The sequence below is a fragment of the Trichosurus vulpecula genome, chromosome 1 (genome assembly GCF_011100635.1).
Source record: "Trichosurus vulpecula isolate mTriVul1 chromosome 1, mTriVul1.pri, whole genome shotgun sequence".
In the NCBI taxonomy this organism is placed as follows: Eukaryota; Metazoa; Chordata; class Mammalia; order Diprotodontia; family Phalangeridae; genus Trichosurus; species Trichosurus vulpecula.
Genome location: NC_050573.1, coordinates 244,486,953 through 244,507,596, shown reverse-complemented (window position 1 = coordinate 244,507,596; position 20,644 = coordinate 244,486,953). Strand labels below are relative to the sequence as shown.

At 35.6% G+C, this 20,644-nt stretch overlaps 1 protein-coding gene across 5 annotated transcripts in view; it reads left to right on the top strand.

Annotated features, from left to right (window-relative positions):
- The window catches only part of OSBPL1A (oxysterol binding protein like 1A), a 338,964-nt gene that overhangs the window by 92,874 nt on the left and 225,446 nt on the right, over positions 1-20,644 (top strand). For 4 of the 5 annotated variants that reach the window (XM_036756461.1, XM_036756436.1, XM_036756443.1 and 1 more), the window contains 8 exons: positions 1,320-1,405; positions 2,756-2,900; positions 4,482-4,543; positions 4,644-4,688; positions 5,558-5,631; positions 5,723-5,786; positions 13,921-14,019; positions 15,556-15,681. In XM_036756461.1, the coding sequence (XP_036612356.1) occupies positions 1,320-1,405; positions 2,756-2,900; positions 4,482-4,543; positions 4,644-4,688; positions 5,558-5,631; positions 5,723-5,786; positions 13,921-14,019; positions 15,556-15,681 (701 nt within the window). The remainder of the gene's footprint in view (positions 1-1,319; positions 1,406-2,755; positions 2,901-4,481; positions 4,544-4,643; positions 4,689-5,557; positions 5,632-5,722; positions 5,787-13,920; positions 14,020-15,555; positions 15,682-20,644) is intronic. The other variant, XM_036756451.1, reaches the window with a different exon arrangement.

Sequence of the window (20,644 nt, the reverse complement as noted above, 5' to 3'; positions counted from 1 at the left end):
TGGCTGAATGGAGGATGGACTAGAGTGAGAAGAAACTTATGACTGGAAGACCAACCAGGTGTGAGGTGATGAGGGCCTGCACCAGGGTGGTGGCAGTGTCAGAGGAGAGAAGGGGCCATATTTGAAAGAGATGTTGCAAAGGTGAAAAAACCTTGACAAAAGATTAATATGAGGGGGTGAGAGAGAGGCATCAACAACACCTGGGTGGGGATTCTGAGGGACTAGAAGGATTATTCTGCCCTCTACAGAATAGGAAAGTAGGAGGTGGGAGCTTTTAAGGAGAAAGATAATGAGTTCAGTTTTGGACATTATGAGTTTAAGTGGTCCACTGGATATTCAGTTTGAGATTTCTGAAAGGCAGCTGGAGATGTGAGATTGGAGTTCAGCAGAGAGGTTATGTAGGGCTGGATAGGTAGATTTGAGACCGTCAGCATAGAGATGATAATTAAATCCATGGGAGCTGATGTGTGAAATAATATAGAGGGAAAAGAAAAGAGGGCCTGGACAGAACCCTGTGGAACATCTATGGCCGGAGGGTATGATCTGGATGAGGATTTAGCAAAAGAGACTGAGATGGGGTGATTTAAAAGGTAGGAAGAGAATGAGGAGAGAGTGGTGTTCCAGAAACCTAGGGAGAACAGTATCAAAGAGAAGAGGGTTATCAATACTGTCAAAGGCTTGAGGAGATTGAGGAAAATGAGGATTGGTAATTAAGAGATCATTGGTAACTTTGGAAAAAGCAGTTTGGTGGAATGATGAGGTTGGAAGCTGAAAGGGCTTAAGAGGAGGGGAAGTCAAGGCATTTATTATAGAAGTCGTTGTAAAGGAGTCTAGCCAAAAAGAGGAAAAATAGATAGATACATAGATAGAGGGGGAGAGGGAGAGAAGAAGAGAGAGGGAGAGGGAGAAAATATGCATACTTGTGTCTATATCTATGCTCCCATATGTGTGTATATACATATGTGTATAGATATGTGTGTATAGATAGATAATATACACATGTGTACATATGTATGCACACATATGTGTATACATGTATATGTGTATGTATGTGTAAAAACACACACACACATATACAGCAGAGATGGAAGGATCAAGAGAATGCTGTCCTTTTTTTAATATGGGGGAGATATAAATATGTTTGTAGGCAATAGGGAAGGAGCCAGTAGACAGGGAGAGACTAAAGAGAAGTGAAAGTGGTTAGAAGCTATTTAATGGAAACATTAAAATAACTTTACTTTCTTTTTTTGTTAATTGAAAATTTTGAAAAAATATCCTCTGATTTAGAAGAGATTAAAATTCATTGCTTTCACCAACAGCTGTAGAAAGGACTCAACAAAGAAAATTTGAAGAATTGCTTTTGGAAGCAGCAAGAGAAGGAAACACAGCAGGACTGACAACATTGGTAAAAAAATAATAATTTTTAAGAACATAAGCAAACCATAAGGTGGCTTTTGTTTATTTTGTAGTTAACAACCAATTTCAAACATTGTTAAACAATCTTTTTCTAAGGGAGCTGAAGATCAAAGCTAAAACAGTTAAAGAACCTTTTTTTTAATGTGTTCGGTGGCTTTGTATTACTTATAGAATACTATATTAACTCCTTAGACTGGCTTTTAAATTAGCATCCTACAATCTTACTCTAACTTATCCTTCCTTTCCAATCATATTTCACAACTCTTAACCTGCACACACTCTACATTCCATCTAAACTGAATGACTGGCTCCTACTTGATCTTATCGTGTTGCCTCCTACATCATTTATGCCATCATTCATATCTGGAAGTCATTCCTTCCTTTTTAAAATAAGTTCTCTCTGCTTTTAAAAATACTTCTCCTTGAACTCTCAATTCAGGTGCCACTTCTTCCAAGATTTCACCAGCCTAAACTGTTGTCTTTTCATAATTTTTTAAAATCTCTGCATCTATCAGGCTGTACCCTCTATTATATCTCTTTCTGTACATGTCTTATTCCCCTTAATAGACTGTAAATTCCTGTAGGTGAGGACTATTATTTTTTATCTTTGTATGTCCAGCATCTTTCACTTAGGCAGTTATGTGGCACAGTGGATACAGTTTGACAGTTAGAAGCAGGAAGACCTAAAGTTGAATCTTCCCTCAGACACTAAGCTATGTGACCCTGGGCAAGTCACTTTAACACTCTGCCTCAGTTTCCTCATCTGTAAAATGGGGATAATAACAGCATTTGTCTTTCAGACTTGTTGTGAGGATAGTCGTAAATTCATAGCCCTTGTTCACCTCTTTTTCTTATTATTTCTTTAGTTCTATATCCCACAAATTCTCATTAAGCCTCCAACTCTTAAGTAGTCCTGAATTTCATCTGCCTGACTGACTGAGATATTATTTAGCTTGTTATTTGAACTGTAACAAAAATTTCTTCGATTTCCAAATTTCTGGCTTCTGACTTTTTAAAGAAAAGCAATTTTAATTTTGCAAAATGAAAAGAAATGAAATCTTTCAAGATGACAAAATGGATGTTATATTTTAATAATATATCTATGATGTATATTGTAATATTTTGTTATCAGAAATGGGGAATTCAGAACAAAGAGTGAATACCGGTGAAATTAACTATTAATCAGAAGATATCTGATGAGCTTTCAAATATATATAAATTTACCCATTTTGAAACAACCATTGTTATTCCATTAATGAGATTTTAGTTATGAATGAATGCACAATACTTAATTAATTAATTAACATGTAGTTATTTGAAGCATTCCTGTCATTTTCAGCTCAACAGACCAAATCCCCCTAATGTTAACTGTTCTGACCAAATGGGAAATACACCTCTGCACTGTGCAGCCTATCGTGCCCACAAGCAGTGTGCCTTAAAACTTCTAAAAAGTGGTGCTGACCCTAACCTGAGAAATAAAAATGGTAAGCAATAGTGCATTTAGATATTTACTACCCCCTAATTTATAAATTCAATAAAATTATATGTGCCATTATTAATTTTTACCAGAGAGCTTTCATTAAATTATTGGATAGGATAGTCCATCATTTAATCTTCAAAGTGAAAAACATTCATAAACCTGAAAAAATTTCCAAATTAATTAGGGATAGGGATAGAGATTAGAGTCTAGTCTTCACAGAACATATCTCCTTAAAAGGATTTGTTCTATAAAACTTGGACTCAGTCAAAAGAGGCCTCACCCAAGGACCTGGAAGGCCACATGTGGCCTCAAGGCCACAGGTTCCACACCTCTGCTAGACCTATGATTTCAGTAATCTCAGGAACTCCCAGGTAAGGAAACTTTCTCAATCAGTGTGGGTCAAGAAACTCTCTATACCTTGGTGTCCTAGAGAGTTTCACAGAGCCCACCATGAAAGGAAACCTGGCTTGCATGGGCTTCTCACAGCCAGTCTGTGTCCCAGGTAGCCTAGTTCTTGGCTTCAAAATTGACTCTCTATCCACTCACTATTCCACATTTCCTCACAGAGATTATTTCTAATTATCACAGGTAATATTTTAGCAGTATCTGATTGTTGCTTTGATTAAATATTGATATACAGTTATCCTAGGAAGTCCATTATGAGAGTTATATTACCTTTGGGAAATGGGTTTGTTTGATGAAAATCATATACATATTACACAACTGAGCTAAACTCTGCTATGTTCTTTCATATATGTATTTTACCAGCTAGACTGTAAAAGCTTTGAGGAAAAGATCTTTTTTATTTTGTATGTCCTTTTATAACATCATTCTGACTTTTGTTGGCTGCCCAGAAGCTTGTTCTTTATGATAAATAGAGAAATAGTATGGTGCAGTGGATAGAGACCCATCCACCCAAGTCCTGCCTCTGACACTGACTGTGACCTTGGACAGATCATTTAAACCCTCACAGCCCGAGTCATCTCTAGATTAGTAGGTGGACTTTCCTCACCTGGGAGTTCCTAGACTAGTGAAGTCACAGGCCTTATCCCTGTACCTACTAATAAATAACCTTAAAGATGTCATGTCATAACATTCATTTGATGAAGCATAGTATTCTGAGCATGTACAAAAATATAGCTCAATGGTGCTAATTTTTTGCTCCATTATAAGCTTTCAACCTTGATTCTTGGACCAAGAGGCCAAAGTGAGCCTCAACTTTTGGAATACTTTTGCCATCTGCCACTTAATAAAACAATAAGTGTATTTTTATTTCTATAAACTTTACTAAGCGTGAAGCTGGTTAGGTGAAATTATGTTAAGGTTCATTTACCTCCTAGAATTCCAAGACTCCTGGATTTATGTTAAATCTTGTCACAGATTGATTGATGACCTTTGAAAAGGATATTCTGTAGGAAAGAATGAAACAGGTGATATGCAATGGGAAATTCATATAGGTAATGATGATGGAGTAGAAAAGAAAGGGTGATAGAATAGGAAATGCTAGTTATATGTCATAATTGGAACACTAGACTCCTTATACCCTTATACTCTGGATGTATTTTTTCTCATTGCTTTTATTTAGATCAAAGACCCCTTGACCTAGCCCAAGGTCTAGAAATGAAACATGTACTTGGTGGTAATAAGGTATGTGTAAGTCTATAAAATGTTTGCAAACATAGTTATTTTAGAAAGAAAAAGTGTGATGTTATAAAGTGTCATTTTAATGAGAAAATATTTTAAATAGGTTGTCTACAAAGTATTGAAAAGATACGAGGGTCCTCTCTGGAAGGTAGGTCTCTTGGTTTATTTTGCTGATCAGAAATCTTAAAGCAAATAAGATGTGGCTCGTAAGCTTCAGCTAGTAAATTTTCGTTAAAAACAGCATCTTATCATAAAGTTGGAAGGGCCCCTAAGAAGCATCTAATCCAGCTTCCTACTTAATGCAGGAATCTTTTGCTCTTTGTTCACTCTAAAATATTTCCATGATGCTAAAAGCCAAGACCTTTTTATGTTATGAAGATGATGATTAATTTGCCCTGGAATAGTTTACACCTTATCTGTAACAAATCTTATGGTTCAGTTTTTAATACAAATCATTTTTGTAGTTTTTTCTTCTCTAAATAAACAGGTACTCATGTATGTGTGTAGTGTGTGTGTGTGTGTGTGTGTGTGTGTGTGTGTGTATCTATTTATCTATCTATCTATATCTACACACACACACTCCTTCTGCATATATGTTAGGTTTTTTCTGTGAAGTAAGTTCATTAGAGATTTTCCAAGTCATCATCGTTAAGAAATAGCTTTTGTGCTATCCCATAAAATCTCCCTTTATAACTAAGGTCAGAAAAAGAATACTTGTTTGTATTGACCATTTGTCTGACTAGTATTACAGTTGTTCTGGTTTTACTATTTAATTTTTTTTTTCAATTTTGAGACTAATCATCAACAGATAACCATTTCAGTATGCAAAGAACAAGAACATTCGTTTTTTTACTTTAGGTAGTACCTAAGGTTGTATTTGAACCTTGATTAATATTCTGTAATACCATTTAACTAAAAGTTCATTCTAAAAAGACAATTGCAGCAATAATTTTGAAAATTCATGAATTTGGACTTAAATTATATTCCAGCTTGTTAAGTGGTTCATTTTCTCCTCAGAGTTCAAGATTTTTTGGTTGGAGACTGTGCTGGGTAGTATTAGAACATGGAGTTCTTTCATGGTATAGGAAACAGTAAGTATTTTGTATCTTTAGTAAATTAAAAAATTTTCAAATCTAGTACATAGATTTAAAATATTTCTTTTTATTTTTTTCCCCCTGGAAGGCCTGATGCAGTGAGTAATGTTCACCGTCAAGGATGCAAACATTTGACTCAAGCTATATGTACGGTAGGAAGAGAATTTGACCTTTTGACCTTTTGAAAAACAAATTTTAACCAAGACTTGAAAATGAATGTTAGGAATAATTTGTGTAAGCAGCTCAGTAAAACTTGGCATTCCACAAAATATCAGTGCTAGTGTGAAAACCAATACTATGTTTATCATTTTTAAAAAAAATGTTTGTGGAATTTACCAGTCTGGAAATTTGAAAATGTAGGGGCAGGGGGTGGACTTTGGATTTTTCAATACAAATCATGTGCTGAGGTAGAAAATAATATAATAAAAATATAAAAAAATAAAAAATTATATGTGTTATTAGAAATATTGTTTCTGTTTATAATTGAACATAAATATAGTTGGTATTCTGTAATTCACAGTGTTCTTATGCTTTTATTTATCTAGTGGTTGAAATTTCTGATAACCTCTGCCATTCAGAACACTAACTTAAACTTAAAAGCAGATAGAAAATAAAATGATAGATTAGAAGTGATAGCTTACGGTTAAAGAAGAGGCAACAGATGATATTATATAACACAATACAATAAATGAAGTCCTTGCACATGCCCCACAGTCTATTCCTCGAAATGGTATCAGAAAGAATAATGTTGAAAAATGGACCATTTTATTTGTTTAGGTTAGGAAGACTTATGGCCTTGTTAGTTGAAGTAATACACAAGGGCAAAATACTGATTTAATTATATTAGAGAACACGTGGAAACTGAAGAGTTCTGCTCAGCTCAAGGTGTGAAGAGAAGGAGGGTGAGAAGGGAGACATAGCTAGTTCATTAGATCTGCAGATGGGTGAAATCAGGTGAAAATTGAGAACTGTGTATAATTGTTGAGAGGAATGGATGTTTGTTGTCCTAAAACAGGACTTTAAACTAAAATCAAAAGGGCTTTAAATTAAAGGTTGAAGGAGGGAGAAGACTACATATGTGTCTATCCTTCTACAGAAGATACCACAGAGAGTAGATCAAATGAATGAGGAAGAATAGCCATTTAATAGCCAGAAATTTATAGGTGACAAAATCCAAGATAGGAGGTAGTAGTAAAACCCATGGCCTCAAACAGTGTACACAAACGCACAGAGTTTGGGCAACAAAAATGATGAAGTAAAGGTCCTAACACAGAGCCAAATTTGATCTCATATAGGTATCATTGAACTTGGGTGGGATAACACTCATGACTAGAATTTGGCTCTGGCTGAGTATACTTTAATTAAAAAAAACCAACCTGAAACCAAGATAAGCAAAAGGTAGAGTAGGTTAACTTTATTATAAAGTTGGTGTTTAGTCGTTTCAGTTGGGTCTGATTCTTTCATGACCCCATTTGGGGTTTTCTTGGCAAATATACTGGAATGGTTTGCCATTTCCTTCTCCGATCTATCAATGAAATATACTCATTTGAGGAAAACCAGGATCCATAGGGAAGGAAAGTATGATAGAGAGAGCATTTAGGCAAAGGTCAAACAAAGAAAAAATACAAACAATTTTTGTCATGGGAATATGTTACAGACCATTTGGACAGAAAGAGCAAATAGATGAGGAATTCATGAAGTAGATTATAAATCTTGCATAGAAAATTAGATATAGTGGTGATGAGGGAATTCAGTATTGTAGTGGAACGTGTAGTGGAGCTTTCTCTCTTTGCCAAAGGCAGGTAGCTAATGATATTTTACTTATTTTAATGGGAATTTCATTTTAAAAATGGAAGAATATGTAAGGGAAAGTTCTGTTATATAGCACTGCTTGTTCTGTCACAAGAACTTCTTGCTAGGATGGAAATTATGAGAACTTTGGGGAAATGTGGTCGCTATTAATACTTAGATTTTCTAATAGAGAAAGGGCGTAATCTTACATGCTCCTTAGATTGTGGGAGAACAGATTTCAGATGGCTCAGAAAAAGGATAGGTAGGATCCCAAGGAGTAAAATTTTGTGGAAGGGAGGCAGCCCATGAAGGATGGGAAACTTTCAAGAAAGAAGTTCAGAAGATTATTTTTAAAAAAGAAACAGTTCCAAAGAGGAGGAAAACTGAAGTTATCTAAAGAGACCAATGTGGATACACAGAGAACTCACCAACCAAGTTAAAATTTTGAAGATATATGCAGACCAGCTGCAGGACAATATAGAAGTGTTGATCCCGGAAACTTCTCTGTACACAGTCTAAGTTATCCTGATTCTGGACAGTGATGGAGATAAACTCTTTTTGCCCAGTACTTTGATGACACCTAGCCCAGTGTCTAAGAGCAGAAGGCTTTTGAGAAGAACATTTCCAACAAGACCCACTGGACTGCCAACGAGATTGCCTTCTTTGAAGGACTGACTATATTGTCCAAAGCCAGCATCGACCTCTGCTTCTATGTATGTCATTGGCATCTCCTCACAAAATGAGCTGATGCTTCTGGCTAATCTGAACCATCTCTTCGACAGCTTTGAGCCAGATGCTAAGGAAGAATGTTGAGAAGCAAGCCCTACTAGAAAGCATGGAAAGACTCATCCTGTCTGGTTGAGGTCATAGGTGGAGAGGTGGTTCTTGGTACTGGCAGCCAGTACACAGAATAGCATTATGGGATTAAGCTATCCCCTTTATGAGAAGTTTGCTTTCCCATTGTGAAGCCTCTGTAAAATACAGCTACTATCCCTTAAAATCAGGGAGCTTTGAGGTTCCCTGGCAAGGTAGAAGATAGATTACCATCCTTTGGTGTGTCCTTGCTCCTTGTCTCAATACATTATCTCTTCCCTTTAGAAACAGGTCTCCGTCACTTCCATGCCATTGTTCTAATTCTTAAGTGTTTGCTGTTGCCCACCTTCCATCCTTACTCCCAATTTTCACATTCCCTTTGCTGCAGGGAAGAAGAAAATAAGACTCATAGGAAGAGATGTGGGCAACAGGATAAGGCTTGTGGGGAAAGAGAGAGCAGCTGGCTATATACTCTGTACAAAGCCTGGGAGTAAATATTTTCCCTCCTTCCAAGAAAACATGTACAGAAGATTGAAGGAAGGGTTAGATAAAGTAGGATGAATAAAGAATTTAGCATGAGCTCTAGCTGGTAAGGGAAGTTAAAGACAGCAAAGAGATTTTTCAGTGTTTTCAGGGAAAGGAGGAGAAACAAGATAGGACTGCTACTTGAGGTTGTTGGGGTGATGAAAACTGACAACAGATAAAAGAGTACCGCATATTAATATTAACAATTAGTATAATTTTATCAATGAGAACACACTATCATGGAATATGAAATTTGGAAGGGACCTTAGAGTTACGTCATCCAGTCATACTCAAAAGGAATCTGTGCTGTAACGTAACCGACAAGTAGCATCTACATCTCTTGAAGGGGTCTCCAGGGAAGGGGAATCCAGCACCTGTTAAGGCATCCCATTCTGCTTTGGGATAGCTGTGTTAGGAATTTTGGGATTAGAAAAGAGAAAACAAAAAATGCCCACCAGGGAGTTGATCCCCAATATAGATAATAAGAAAGCATGTAGGTACTTTTGATAGATTCAAGTCATCACATCCATATGTACTATACATCTTGATATACTGTAAGAACTAAGTCTGGAACAAATATAATGAGCCCCTGGAAACAGGGAGTCAACAGGCTGCCTGAAGAAGGGCAAACTGGCCAGGTCTGAATTGGAGCATCATAGAACTTACTTGGTGTATCTGCTGCACTCAAAACAAAATAAAGCAAAACAAAGAGAGGTATAAGACTGTAGAGAAGGGAAATACTGACTTGATTTTCAACAGAAGGGAAAAGAATACAGTTTGTAAACTATAGGCCAGTGAATTTGAGTTTTATTTGTGGTAAATTCTAAATCAGAATTATTAAGAATATATTTAGGGAACATCAATAAAAAGAAGCAGTAATCATGAAGAGCCAGCAAAACTTCAACCAGAATGAGTAATTCCAGACTAACCTTATTCCCTTTTTTGACAGTTACCAAACTTGTGGGCAAGGGAATATTGGTAATAGAGTTCAACTAGATTTTTAAAAATTAAATTGAATTTAAAAAATTATATACCTCTTTTACATCATCATTTCCGAATATACCCTTCTTGCCCTTGTTTTCCACAGTAAGACTCCTTTTGTAATGATGAAGAAAAACAGCTAACCCTAACCAACAGACACATTAACCACATCTGTCAGTGTATGCACTATTACACTCTCCAGTGAAAGTCAGTCAGTAAAGTTTATTAAGCACCTGCTACGTGCCAGACGCTATGCTAAGCACTGGATATACAAAAAGAGACAAAAGGCAGTCCATTCTTTTAAGGAGTTTACAAGCTAATTAGAAAGACAATAAGCAAAACAAGCCAAAAAATAGAATGACTTGTTCATGGAAGCTAAGGATTGTCTTTGCTTCCTTTTATAACCCTTGCGCATAGCACAGTGCCTGGTGCATAGCAGGTGCTTAATAAGTGCTTATTAACTGACTAACTAAAGATAGCTTGTATTTCTTCCCTTGAGGACTGCCTGATCATATCTTTTGACCATTTATCAATTGGAGAATGGATAAGCATCAGTTATCAAATGAGATATTTGTCAGTTGTATACCACAGTGCCTGGCACATTTGTTGTTGTTCACTCATTCAGTCATGTCTCACTCTTTGTGAGCCCATGGACCATAGCATGCCAGGACCTTCTATCCTCCACCATCTCCTGAAGTCTGTCCAAGCTCATGTTCATTGCTTCCATGTCTGTCCATCTCATCCTCTGCTGTCGCCTTTTCCTTTTGCCTTCAAATTTTCCCAACATCAGGGTCTTTTCCAGTGAGTCATATCTTCTCATTATGTGCTAAAGTATTTAAGCTTCAGCTTCAGTATTTGACTTTCCAATGAACAGTTTGAATTAATTTCTTTAAGTATCGACTGATTTGACTTCCTTGCTGTCCAACAGACTTTCAAAAATCTTCTCTAGCACCACAATTTAAAAGCATCTCTTCTGCAGTGTTCAGTTTTCCTTATCGTCCAACTTTCATAACCATACATGGTATGTGGTATATGAGTGTAATGGAATACTATATTGGGCTATAAGAAATGGGGAAGATACGTACCTGGAAAAACCTACATGATATAATGCTGAGTGAGTGGAACAGAACCAGGAGAACATTATACACAATCACAGATATATGGATTCTCTGATGACCGACGTTGATAGGCTTGGCTCTTCTCAGCAATACAAGGTTTAAAGACAACTCCAAAGGACTCATGATGGAGGAAGCTATCTACATCCAGAGAGAGAACTATGGAGAGTGAATGCAGATTGAGGCACACTGTTTGCTCTCCTTTTTTTTTTCTTTTGTTTTTTTTCCTCTTTTGTTTTTGTCTTTTTGGTTTTGTTTCTTCTTTCTCATGATTCATTCCATTGGTCGTAATTCTTCTTTACAACTTGACTATTGTGTAAATAAGTTGAATGCCAAGTTATGTCAGATATATAGGAGATATATCAGATTCCATGCCATCTTGGGGAGGGAGGGGGGAAGGGGAGAAGAAAATCTGGAACTCAAGATCATGCGCAACTGAGTGTTGTAAACTAAAAAATAATCTTAATAAAAATATTTGTTGTTGGCCCACATACAGGTACCTCAGGACACATGTAAGGTGGTCTGGTACTCCTATCTCTTTGTTGTGATCTACACAGTCAAAAGCTTTAATGTAGTCAAGGAAGCAGAAGTAGATGTTTTTCTGGAACTCCCTTTCTTTCTCTATAATCTAGCAAATGTTGGCAATTTGGTCTCTAGTAATTGGCAATTTAGGCACTTAATGAATGTTTGCTGACTGACTGACATATGGTGTGTCTAGTTCATGGAACAGCCAGGAGGACAGTGTCACTGAATCATGGAGTACTTGGCAGGGAGTAAGGTGTAATAAGACTGGAAAGGAAGGAGGGGCTTAGATTATAAAGGGCTTTGAAAGTCAAACATAAGATTTTGTATTTGATCTTGAAGGCAATAGGAAACCATTTAAATTTATTGAGGAGGGAACGGATGGGTGCCACTGTGTGTGATATGGTCTTGACCCTGTAGCCAAAACATAGTACCTGTTGTCAAGGAGCTCACATTCTAATAGGGATGACAGTATGCAAATAACTGTACATTAAGATACATACAGTATAAATGGAAGCTAATCTTGGGAGAAGTGGAGACTGGAGAGGGGCTGGAGAAAAGGACTAGAATTGTGGAAGGCTTTCTATAGAAGGTAGGATTTAAGCTGAGCCTTGAAGGAAGCCAGGGAAGCCAGGAATGAGAGTTGAGGAGGGAGATAATTACAGGCATAAGGGAAAGTCAGTGCAAAGCACAGAATTGAGACTTGGGAGTGTATTGTGTAAGGAACAGAAAGTTCATCAGGGTAGCTGGATCACAAAGGGGAGCAAAGCGTAAGAAGACTAGATAGAAAGGGGCCAGATTGAGAAAGGCTTTAAAAATCATACAGAGGATTTTATATTTGATCCTGAAGATATATAGGGAATAGGGAGCCAAGGAGTTTATTGAATTTGGGGTGTTGTGAATATTTGTTATATCCTAATATTCAATAAACAGAAAGTTCTCAGCTACTAGGTTAATGCCTCACTATGTGATGAAAACTACTGGGACATTGGACAGCAGTATAGAATATGAATGATTTAAATCAACACCTTACTACTTATATAAAAAAGTTCCGAATGGGTATTTGACCAAATATAAAAGGTCATATCAAAAATAAATTTGAGAAATATAGAAGCAAATACCTCTTAGATCTGCAGGTAGAAGAAAAGTTCATGATAGAGTGAATCACAGAAGATATAATGAATAATTCTGATTACATAAAATTAAAAGTTTTTGCAAAAAACATTTAATAAAGCTAAGATTAAAAAGGAAAACAACTGGAAATTTTTTTTCAGTGTTTGATAAAGATCTCATTTATTTGATAATTTCCTGAAATATAGTGTCCAGGCTCTTTTTCAATCATGGCTTTCAGGTAATCTAGTTATTCTTAAATTATCTCTCTTGGATCTAGTTTCTAGGTGATTTGTTTTTCCAGTGATATATTTCACATATTCTTCTATTTTTGCATTCTTTTAATTTTGTTTTTGGTCTCTTAATGTCTCATGGAATCATTAGCTTCCACTTGCACAATCCTAATTTTTTTTTCCAGTTCTAATTTTTAAGGAATAATTTTCTTCAGGGAGCTTTTGTTTCTCAGTTTCCATTTGGCCAATTCTACTTTTTAAGAAGTTGTTTTCTTCAGTATATTGTTGTACCTTATTTTCCATTTTTTTGTGCTCTTTTTACCAAGCTGTTGACCCTTTTGTCATGATTCTCTTATGTTACTATCATTTCTTTTCCTAATTTTTTTTTCTACCTCTCTCATTTGATTTTTAAAATCCTTTTTGAGTTCTTCCAAGGAGTTCTTTTTTGGGGCTTGAGACCAATTCACATTTTTCTTTGAAGCTTTTCATGTAGGCATTTTGACATTGTTGTCTTCTTCTGAGTTTGTGTTTTGATCTTCCCTGTCACTATAGTAATTTTTAGATTCTTTTTTTCATTTTTTTTTTTGCTCATTTTCCCAGCCTATTTCATGACTTAAAATTGGGCTCTTCTTCAGGAGCAGACAGGCACTGTCCAAAGATACTTGTGCTGGGGGCATGGGACCAGGGGTGCAGGGCTTCCCAGCTGGCCTGCTGTGCCAAGGGTTGGGGTCTTGCAGCTGGCTTCCTAAGGGTGGAATGCTGCTGGTTTGCCCAGATGCTGCCTGCACTTGAAAGTACTCCACTGTTAACTGAATGAAAGAGACCTTTCCTTCCAACCTTCTGAATTGGAATGGAAAATTGTTTCACTCCCATCCTTTTGTTGGTTCTGCCACCTTCAGAATTTGTTTTGAGGCATTATGTTATTATTTGGAGTTGAATTTGGAAGAATTCAAACAAGTTTCTGCCTTACTCCTCCATCTTGGTTCTGCTACCGGATCATTCTCCATCTACATAAATTATAGCAAGTGTACTCCAAGTTCTTTTTTTTGAGCCAGTATGTAAAAAATCTTATAGCTAGGTATTAACAAAATATTTCATACTTTTAGAATTTTATGGTGAAACATTGTTAGAGATATGAGGTTTTTGTTTTGTGTATTAGCAAATTGATCAGCTTACAGCTTTTCTTTTTATCGCAGGTAAAACCCACTGATAGCTGCCTTTTCTTTGTTAAATGCTTTGATGATAGTATGCATGGTTTCAGAGTTCCTAAGAATAGCCTTCAACAGTCAAGAGAGGTAAAATACCCAACTACTTTTTTCTTATAATTTAAAATATGTGTGAAAACATTCAGAGTTTTTAAATGTTTAAATAATTTATATTTTAATATCTTACCTTTCATCTTTGAATTATGCTAATTGATCAATTTAGCTATAGTTCTTGTTTATGGCCTTTGCACAATTACAGAGTGTTTTTCACTGTGTTATGAGCATTTCTATTTAATAAAATAAGGAATTTTCTGTTTCAATGATTTCCATATTTTATTTTCAAAATACTAAAAATCTTCTAGTGTCTTTCCTGTTAGCTCAATCCCTTGTTTTAAGTAAACCATATGTACAATTTAGACTTCATTAAAGTAGGTAACTAACTTATTTTACAGTTTTAAATTGACTGAATTTTTAAGCTAGAACAAGACATGTAAGATATTGGTACTTATTGCTACCTAATTCTATTAAACATTGTAAAAATCTAGAGAAAAGGGAAATGGTGAGTAGAGTTTTGGGAGTTGGAGCATCCCAGAGCATCAGAGGAATTTTGGTTTGTTAGGGATGACTTAAACGATGGAATTAGAGATCCCAGATGTTTGAATGTAATGAAATTATGCAAAATACCACACCTCTAAAGTCCCTTCTCACTTTGAATCAGTGATACTACATGACCTTATTATGGGATTGGTCCACCATTGGAGCACATTCTTAATTTATAAATAGGTAAATTTATGGGGGATTGTTTCAGTGGGAACATATCTCTAGTTTTGTAAAAGTAGTCAATAGGAAAATAATGTATACGGCCTTCACAGAAATTCAGTTTTTATCCACTTTACTGTAATATTTGTATTCCTGCAAAGCAAGATATCCAAGTCTTGCTTTTGTATATCAGAAATTAGGATGAAAGAGCATTAAGTGACTTGTCCTAAATCTATTAGTGCTAAATTTGACTGTATCATTGAGAAATACAATGCTCCAGACTATCAAGTTCATGTGCACATATTTCTAAGAAGCATTTAAGAAAATGCTAAGATTTGACTGAATTATGTTGAAATAAAATAAAATATATTCAAGACCTATATCTTTAGACTTGGTATTCTCATGGCCTAATGAAAATAATAATTTCAAAAATCACAAAAGTTAGGGTGCTAAGAAAACAGTTTGGCAAATTGAGAGTCTTTAATTTGCTGTGCTTACAATTTTAATTATAGATAGTTAAAATTCTCTCTGGGCTCATCACATAAGATGCTTATTTCTGGTGTTCAGAATTCAATAATTAACTACAACTTTCTTAAGCCCACTATTCAATATCTAGTTGCATTTTTGAATGGTAATATTAGTGTAAATGTTAATTTAGGAAATAGATTTTTTTTTCCTTGCAAATATATTTAGAGAAATTCCTATGTATTCATGTCAAGGACAAATGACTTACTGTGAGTTGCTTCTTTTTTGAGGCATTAGTATTAATTTTTCACATGTAACTTTTTCTGTGTTTCCAAGATAGTGAAATTGTGGTATTATGTATTTTGTGTGTGAAAATGTTTTTCCATATCTAATTTGCTTCAGAGCTGGCTAGAAGCAATAGAAGAGCATTCTGCATATAGTACTCACTACTGTTCTCAGGATCAGTTAAGTGATGATGAAGAGGAAGATGATGCTGTTTCTACAGTAGATTTGAGGGAATCTCTACAGGTAAATAGAAGATAACCTTACATTCTCAGCTAATTCTAACTTTAAGAATGTGAAAGTAGTTGAGATTTTCCAAATTGACCTCTTACATAAAAGCAGAAATGATTTTTTCTTTTCCTTCTTGATGAATCTATAATAGTAATATTTACCTCTCAGAGTGCTTTGGTACAAGTTTGTATGATGGGCAGTGTGGTGTAAGGGCCAGAGAGCTGGTTTTGATATTAGGAAGACCTACGTTCGAGGCCTGCTTCTCATTCTCTTTGTGTTGCAGGGCAAGTCATTTAACTTCTAAGATTAAAAAGTGGCAGAATAGTTACCAGTCTTCATTGATGGAGGGAATTTTCTCACTGGGAGTTTTCTACATCAATGAAATTACAAGTATGGTCATGAAATATATCTGTAAATATTCAAAAACCCAATGGTTTGGTTTTATGTTACTAGAGGCTGATTATCTTTCTAGCTAAAGACTTCTGCCACAAGGGGGAGCCTGACTACTGTATACCTTCCTGCCCTTTGTGACTTCACTGAATATTTTAGTGTTTAAATAACGCAACCATAGTGATGTATAACCTGGTTGGTACTTTCATTTAAAACCACTTATAATCTTTAACTACATCGCTTAGAGGTAAGGTAGCGTGTCAGTATCTAATTTGTAAGGTCCTCATCTGATGTGACATGAATGCCTTCCCTTGTTTTAGTGATTGATGTAGTGCAGTAATATCATAATGTTTAATTCAAGTGAAATAGGTGCTTTTTTGCAGACCTTTTTTCCTTTGATACTACCTTTCCTCCAATGTATCTGGTACACAAGAGAATAGAGGGTAGAAGAAATAGGACTGAAAAGAGATAATTAAATCTCTTTTGACAAACAATAGAAGCTTGGTCACTGTTTAATTCTTATTGTATATATTAAGCAAATAAGGGGAGTATATATATGAGTAAACAGCTTTATTGAATTTAAGTGTACCATACTCTAGCCTATCTTTGACTTAAGTACCAAATGTTTCCAAATGGAAAAAGCATTTTGACTGCTTGGCCAACAGACTGGCAAGTTTTTGTTTATTTGTTTGGGTTTTTTTTTTAATTAAAAGAACTTGAATTATTTCACGATCTGTTAACAATTTTACTTATTATTACTAAGAACTGCTTTTACTAGTGGTTCTTTTGTTCTATAATTTATTGACCCAGTGGAGACTCTGTATATCATCTTCATAGCACAATAATTTGAAGTAATGCTGTCTTTTAAAGAATATTACTTCATAGATCAGTGCTTAAAATAATCCATAATTTCATGAGTGTGGGGATACTGATTTTACCTGTGCAGCTTCGCCACCCTTTCTCAGTTTAGTAGAGAGAATTTCATGAGTTGCTGTGGCAAAAATTATTGCCTGATGAATGTTCTAGTGATGAACCTCTCACCTTAGTTCTGGTCTTCAGACTACAAACATTAGGTTCATTGCCAAACTAGTACTCAAAGCATTTATAGCTTAGTAGGACCTACTAGACTTTATGTTCCTCTGGTATAACCTTTGAGTTACTAGCATCACTGTTACTCTATTATAAAGCATCACAGTATTTAAAAAAATTAAACCAAATTGTTTTATCAGGAATAACCTAAGTTTGTATGACTAAAACCACACTTAAGCTTCAAAGTAGAATATTAAACAAATATTTCAACTCAGTAGCCAATTTGCAATATGTAAAATATTTTTTTTCTACTAATTACCTTGTAAAGCAAGCCATAAAACGTAAAAAAACAACCCAGTATACCAAGAGTTTCACTAGGATTTAGACATCTTATAATGGAAACTGGACTTAACTAAATGGCTTACTAATTTTACAGGTGGAATGGATCTTGGAGACGACAAGTCTCTTCTTTAGTTATTTCTTGCAAGCCGTCAGCTTATTGGATTTAACCAAAATCTTAGATAGTCTGTTTTATGCTGTATTCATGTCCAAGGGACAGCTTTTAGTTTTTAAGTTACTTAAAACCAAAATTGTTTTATCAGATTTTTACTCCCATCAGGGATTATAGATGTATTATAGCCAACAAAACTTTGAATGCCAGTAGGTGAAAGCTTTAATGAATTCAGTCCCTTGGCCCCTTTCCTCTAGAGACCAGTCTAAAACTGGCCCAGTCTGAGGCTGATCTAGGAAGTCTGCTGAGGAGAACTGGAAAGTCCAATCTAGTCTCAAGCCATGCTTGATGCAGAGAGTGTCTGAGAGGCCAGGTGAGTTCTAGGGCACAGATGGTGGTATGGGTCTTCCCTGTGGATTCTCAGGGTATCCTCAGACCCTCAGGATCACTCTAAAATGAACTTCTATACCTCCAAATCAATCATAGAACTGATTTGTGGCTACCATTGATCCTTTGGACTGAAGAGTAACCCAGAACCAGGCTTGTTTCTCCACCTTACCCCCAAGGCTGAACTATTATCACCACATATCAAGAATGTAAAATATTGTATTAGATCCTCAGAGATGTAAGAAATCTATATAGAAATATGGATCCCTCTATCTTTTGTCTAAAAGGCAAATAATACACTCAGAAAAAATATTCTAAATAACTTTGGAAGGTTTGGGGAAAATAATTAACTTCCCTGAAAATGAATAAAATATCCTAATGGTGAAGGTAACTGTGCTTTTGGTGATTGTCCTGGCCTCAGTGAATCCCTTTCCAAAAGGGACCTCTGTCAGATTAAACTCCTTCCCTCCTTTTAACTCCTCAGTTAAATCCTGTCCCATTTGAGACCAGCACTCTGGCTTGTAACTCAAGGGTAGGCCTTAGGGGCAAAAGGGAAGGTACAGTTTATGCCTTTTGCCATAATGTCAAATTGAACATTTTAATATCAGAAATTAAAAAGGAGTAAAAAGAGACAGAGGAAGGTTCAAGCATTGTGTGGATACTCCCTGTCTTTCCATGGTGCCAAGAAGTGGAGATTTTTTGTGGGATTTCTAGTGATAGACCTGAGGAGCCTGCCGACCCCTCATAGAAACTCAAAATTAGATCACTAACGATATTAGAGTGTTATGTAAGACTTAAATGAAAGTGTTAGAGCAATGTCTAAGAAGAATAAATGGCAGTACAAATTAAAGGGGAGGCTTAGTGGTCCCAAACACCTAATTTTCACCTGTTTAAACAAAAGAAAAGGTTTCCTTATATATGATTGCCATTTGGTGAAAATCCTATCAAGTTGGAGAATGTGCTTTGTGTGTGTACTGTCATGATATCTTCTTCCTGTTTTTTCCTAAACCACTTAATATAGTAGAAATGGCACCAGGGACAAAGAGATACATGTTGTATTCAATTAAAATTGTCCATGTAGCTGGAATTTTTTCTAGCTGATCTGTTTAGGTACCTTTTAAAACTATTTAACTATTGATCAAGGAACCTTTTTCAGTACACATCAGATGGACAAATGGAGCAAAGATATCTATCACTCCCACTATATAAAGATGATTACACTATATCACTTCTTGTCTTTAAGGATATAACTTTCAAGGGACCTCAGGCATGTCCACACTTATTACACATAAATGGTCTGTAAATGAATTCAGGGTATACTTAAGTGTGGCTTTTGCTTTCATCATGGAGAGGAAACGAGAGAAGAATGACACTGGATCACACATGGGCACAAGGGCTAAATATGTACATACCGATAGTGGCTATTTTCTATTCATGAATTAAAAGTGATACATTTGGTGGCAGCGCATGTTTTCACTGCTCCCAGGCTGACCTTTTCCCTTTTTTGTCCCTTATCTTCATGTCTCAAAAAGCAGCAAGTATTCTATTTTTCTGCTTTTGCCTTTAATTAAAAAGTATCCCCCTTCTCAACTTGCTTAATCATTATTTTTATATTCTAGTACTTATCTGGAAATGCAAAGAATACTACAGTTGTTGAGCTTTTTGTTAGAAGAGAATTGTATTGGAACTAATGCTGCAGCATGAATAATTCTGCATCAGTTGGGCTAAACTTACTTCATTAGTGCTTAAAAATTCATGAAATGAAATAGGAGAGAAAGGTGCTTATACTTATCTATGTCACCTTGAAACATTGGGCGAGAGTGGAGCCAGTTTGGGGGTAGCAGGATGTTCATTGATGGAAATGGTGAGACAGGATTAGGGGTACATGTTGGGGAGGATGCATAATGATACAGCTCTACTAAGAATGCAGATCATTGAGTAGTAAATGATTCAGTAGTAATGGGTTAGCACCATGCCAATTTCTTTTCTACCACAGAGAGAATTTATAGGTATAATTTTGCCTGTTCTTCCTTTCCCATTATAGGGATCCTCTGAGTAGAGGTAACATTAAAGTGACAAAACAATAAAAAAGTTTATAATTTATTTAATTTTCATTTGGAACCTTTACATTTGCAAAAGAGAGCACACAACAGTCATCATTATATAATCCAAGGGAATAGAATTCTGATTTTGTGTTGCTTTTCAGCATCTTGATGTGCAGAGTTCCCAAGTAAAATCAAGATTCCTTTCTAAAATTGACATTTTCTCCTCTTTCTCAAGCTTTGTCTTGCTTGGATAATATCCTCATTGGACCAGTTAGGTGGGAATTGTATGTACATAGGATGCTGAAGTAAAATCAACTTATGGTTTCCAAATGTTAGTACCATCTGTAGTTTTAAAAAAACCAGCTCTTTAAATGTATTTTTGAAAAGTGTCATTTCTTAGTAAAGTTAATAACTTATGCCAAAACTGTTTATAAACAAATCAAGAATTCCATTTACTAAGCATCTTAAATATGTGTGGAACTACTTTTAACAGAGTTTAAGGAGAGAGATAAATAGAGATATGTAGATATATACATATGTACATTACAAACTTCTGTATACAGAAACTATATCTACCTTGAGATAGATAGCTATAGGTTTCTTATGGTTATATCTGTGTATGTCTCTAGCTAGCTAGCTAGCTACATATGATTTCTCTATGTAGATGTTTATATTA